General features: G+C 23.1%; 1 protein-coding gene across 1 annotated transcript; it reads left to right on the top strand.

The window, feature by feature from the left end:
• The first annotated feature begins 1123 nt into the window (after positions 1-1123).
• LOC124427993 (zinc finger protein OZF-like) lies at positions 1124-5047 on the top strand. The gene is made up of 9 exons (XM_046971502.1): positions 1124-1514; positions 1648-1866; positions 2021-2102; positions 2180-2481; positions 2672-2805; positions 2881-3078; positions 3195-3385; positions 3472-3641; positions 3700-5047. Exons 1-9 carry the CDS (start codon positions 1404-1406, stop codon positions 3904-3906), a joined length of 1614 nt encoding a protein of 537 aa, XP_046827458.1. The 5' UTR covers positions 1124-1403; the 3' UTR covers positions 3907-5047.
• Positions 5048-5092: the final 45 nt, after the last annotated feature.

Raw genomic sequence — 5092 nt, 5'->3', positions numbered from 1 at the left:
GTGAGCTCACTGAAAACCAACGTAAAAAGAACCCCTCACGTCCCTTTACCTTCTTTTGCTAGATAGATACCATCAGCATTCTGGGACCGTGGAACTGACATGAACGTTTCTAGCATATTAGTTGCCCCCTTTTTGGATTATTAATTTCTTATTAAAATATTTCATTAAAAAATGAGAAAATCTTTATAAATTTCGAAAAGAATATAAAATAAAGAAATATATTGTTAATTATGTTGTTAAAGATAAAAAATTTCTTCGTCTAGTTTTTCTATGTTCTGATAAAGATAATAGAAACTTCTGCAAAATCAATAACTGCTTGATTCAGTATAACATTATTATATTGAATTTTATTTCGAATAAAAAAGAAATTAAGATTTTCTTATTTTATTATTTCAAATATCTTATGGTTTTTATATAGTGATAAATATTTATGTAAAATAAATGACATTTCAAAATACGTTACTGAAGACAAATATTCAAAGAGGACAAATTATTCCGCAAGGTGGTGGCACCTGTCAGATCACTAATCTTAGGGTTGCATATGCTCAGGCGTTTTGCGTTATAAGAACAGTGCAAATAATATAAGAATAATTTACATATACTATGTTACTTTTCTCAATATAATATATTAATTGAATATTAAGAATAATGAAAGATAGTTATTGGTATAATAATGTTTTATAGTTAATGTATAAAAAGAGATTTTAACGTTCGCATAAGAACGAATAATTTTCTGATCAGGCATCGATATCTCCGTGTGATTATCAAATCAAAAGTCCACGTAAAATATATATCATTAAATAACTTAATTTAATATTGCGATAAAATACATATGTAATAGTAATTATATAAAATGGATTATTGCAATTAAAAATAATAATTTATTTTAGTCAAAATTGATACATAAATTTAAACAAAATTAACAAATATAATATGCTTATCGATGCTAGATAAATTTATTAAGTTTTTTACGAATATATTTTCTGATACTATTTCTCTAATGCATATAAAAAATAGAAATACGATAATTTACAAAATAATAAATATTCAATGCTAAATGTTATTATATGGAGGTAAAATGATATACCGTACAATTTGACATTTATGTCAAACGATTAATCGATTACAAAGAATATGCAATAATCGATTATATATCATGGCGATGTGTATTTGAAGTTTTCATAACCTCTTTTTAAGGATTGTAGGAAATTTAAGATTGAAAACAAATGTTTTGATCTGTATTAATGTTTCATTTGCAACGTTATAATAGTTAACTCTAATCTAGAAATATTATAATATAATATTCTCTTTTTCTCTCACACAGAATGTATTTTAAATGTAGTATATATTTATAATATTAAAAAAATATTCATGTAATCTTTATTAAGATCTTTTATATAAGGATGTCTGTAAATATACGGTGTCGATTATGCGGTGTAAAATGTCAGGAATATTTAAATATATCTGATAAAGAAGAAATCTATGTTAAAATATCTTGTTGTTTACAAATTACGGTATGTTTATATTTCAATCTGATTTATGTTTTAACTTATAATCCAATGTTTTTAAGTTTGATGTGTATTAAAACAAAAAGATGTTATATTTGTTTAATACAATAATCACTATGTTTTTGTATATGAATTTCAGATTTCGAAAGAAGATGTTCTTCCTAAAATTATTTGTTGTGCTTGTAGTTCTAATTTAGAATTGTCATACGATTTCTTTACAAAATCTCAGATGGCTCAATTGTTTCTTAATGAACTATATGGATCAATAACTAATGAAAAACAAACTACCATTGAACATACTGATAATGAAACTCAAAATCTCAAAACAATCACTAAGGAATCTATAGACTGTAACAAGGTGGTAGAAATATTTTATCATCCTATATTTATATTTAATCTTTAATGGTTGGAAGATAATGGATATCATATTTATAGAGAGATTTAACCATTAAGGATTAATATATAAAATTTATAATTTTCATATATTGTACATATAAATATGTGTTTCACAGGAATTATTGATTCATGATGACAAATCTAATGTAAATGAAAAAACTAAGGAACATGACACAAAAGATCAACTGTCTATTTTGCGTAAGATTTATTTTCATATAATACTAATATGTAATTTATATTACTTCTTGAAATGCTATATCTGTGCTTCATTTTAGACTCTAATCCAAAAAAAAAGAAATGTGAAAAATTAGTGGTAAGGCAAAAAAAAACAGACGAATTAGTACAGATAACAGAAACTCAAGAAGAAAATAATATTATTACTTCTAATATAGAGAAAAATACCAGAGAAAATAAATTAAAAATAAGAAAATTTAATGAAGTTAATAAAGCAGCAACAACTTCTACTGATAAATTAACATATACAACTTCTGTGTACAACTTTTGCCTCCCTGATGTAATTCAAGAATATCAATGGACATGTGCAATATGTGAGGACTTTAATGTTAACAACTTTCCGGTTAGTGTATTTATTAAAATAGAAAAGAAATTTAAATTGATTCATTAATAATAAAGAATAGTTAAACTAATCAAATTAAATGGGTTATTGTAGAAAGTACAGTTCAAAAAAAAATTTTTTTTATGAACTTGTTTTTTTTGTGATTTTCTTTTTCTCTCAATTAATCAATTTTTTATGTATCATTTTGTAGGAATTATATCAACATTACAAAGCATTGCATAATCGAGAGCCTTCTTTTAAATGTAATATATGTGATAAAGTCTATGAAGTATATGCAAGCTTTATAAAACATTTAAAATTACATCGGGATTTTAATCAATATAAGTAAATACCAATAATATATTACAAAATTCTATTAAAAAATTAGTTTATATTAATTATTTATAATAACGATTTTAGATGCACTACTTGTAATAAAACATTTTCACAAAAGGGAATATTACTTTCTCATCAGACCGTACATTCTAACGAAAGGCCTCATACATGTTGCAAATGTGGAAAATCATTTAAAAAATATAGCTCATTACAAACACATAATAAATTACATCTCCCCGATGACATGAAGGAGAAATTTATATGTGAATTTTGTAAAAAGCAGTGAGTATATAAACAGTGTTATGCTTCTGATTTATAAATGTGCGATATTTTATTTGAGTTTTAGAATTATCATTTAAGCAGATATGTTAAAATATTAAATTTTATTATAATATTAGGTTTTCTACTAAACACACCTTAATAATGCACCGTAGACTTCATACTGGAGAACGTAATTTTATGTGTGATATTTGTGGTAAATCTTTTACTACAAAAGGTTCTTTGGTATATCATATCGCAGGTCATGCAGAAGATAAGAATTTTAAATGTAAAGAATGTAATAAGTGTTTTAAAACAGCCAGAGTTTTAAGTAAGAATATAATAAATATAATTTTAATATATATATATATATTTCAAGTAATGGAAGATTTACTTTTTTGGAAAATATAATTTTAGATAACCATGTGATATTACATTCTGCAATAAAACCATATCAGTGTGATGTTTGTGGTAAGCAATTTCATGTACGTCGTCGCTTACAAGATCATCATAGAATTCATACAGGAGATATGCCATATAAATGTGAATTTTGTGAGAAATCTTTCCGGTTTTCTGGAATTTTGACAGTAAGTAAAAGAGAGATAAATTTTTTGTAATTAAAATTAAAATACTTATTTTTGTTAGATACATAGGAGACAACATACAGGTGAAAGACCATATATTTGTACAGACTGTTTACGTTCTTTCACTAACTGGTCTAATTACAATAAACACATGAAGCGTATACATCATACTGGTGCTACTAATTCGGAAAAAAATAATAAATACAAAAAAAAGGCAAATGGTATTGAAATTAAAGCAGCTAACACAGAAAGTAATATTAATAAATGAGTTATAAAGATATGTTTATTATTTTTGAATTATTATTAACTTTTATCGTTTTTAAAACGATTCTCATTTTATCAATTTCATATTAGCGTAATGTTATTTTCTATTTTCAAGAATAGATTATGGAATTAAAAGAAAAATATATTAAATTTGTTTTCAAGTTTATTAATAAAAATACATTCGCAATTTATTTACATAAAGATTTTTTCGGAAAAAATCATTAAGCGATGCAAAAAACTGATATGCTTTTAAAGAAAAACAAAAAGCAATTTTCGTATTTTAATATCATAGAATGTTAACATTATTATTAATATCCAATATTTACTTTGTAAAAAGCTAAATCAAAGATTAGATAATATTTTATTTTATAAAAAATTTATTGTTTAAGAAAATCATCACTATCCAATGAAAAATAACGCAATAAGTGTAGCTTTATATAATTTTTAAATGGTCTTATTTAATTAAATTGATAGGTAGATGAATTTTTTATATAAAGTAAAAATGACTTTTGTAGCTACATTACATGAAATCTATTATGAAATTTTTACATCATCATCTAATAACAGGCATATTTATGGAACCAACTATTAATACTGTGTTAGAAATTTTTTATACTACAATATAATATTTTATATTATATTAAACTAATGTTTTTGCAATACTCTTATTTTGATATATCTAACATTTTTTATTCCTGTTTGCAAGAATTGTTTTCTTCATAAATTTATGTGTTTGTACAAAACTGTGTATATATAAAAATGTGATGTTTTCTACATCTTGTTATATTATTTTCATTTATCATGAATTCAATATATTGATAAATTCGTTTATAAAACTAATAAAGTAAATTAGATTAAATTAGATTATTTTTCATATTTTTAGTATCCTTCATGTTAAATATCCGAGTGTAAAAGTATACATTACTATTTTATAGTTTATATAACATAATTACATTATCACAAAAAGTGTACTGTACATTGCTTTACATATAATACATACCAATTTATTTATACATATGTTATATAGAATAATATATTTAATAATTACATTAATTGTGTGAAATTCTATAAAAAGATAGCTTATTGTCATAAATGTTTAGTTAAATATTTGCCGAAATTGAAATAAATTTATTTCTTGTAAGAAATGATGTATATTTTTTTTTAAATAACAAAATAAACAATATACTTAT

The sequence above is a fragment of the Vespa crabro genome, chromosome 11 (assembly GCF_910589235.1).
Source record: "Vespa crabro chromosome 11, iyVesCrab1.2, whole genome shotgun sequence".
NCBI lineage: Eukaryota > Metazoa > Arthropoda > Insecta > Hymenoptera > Vespidae > Vespa > Vespa crabro.
Note: the sequence above shows the minus strand (reverse complement) of the source record. Positions and strands in the feature narration are given on the sequence as shown.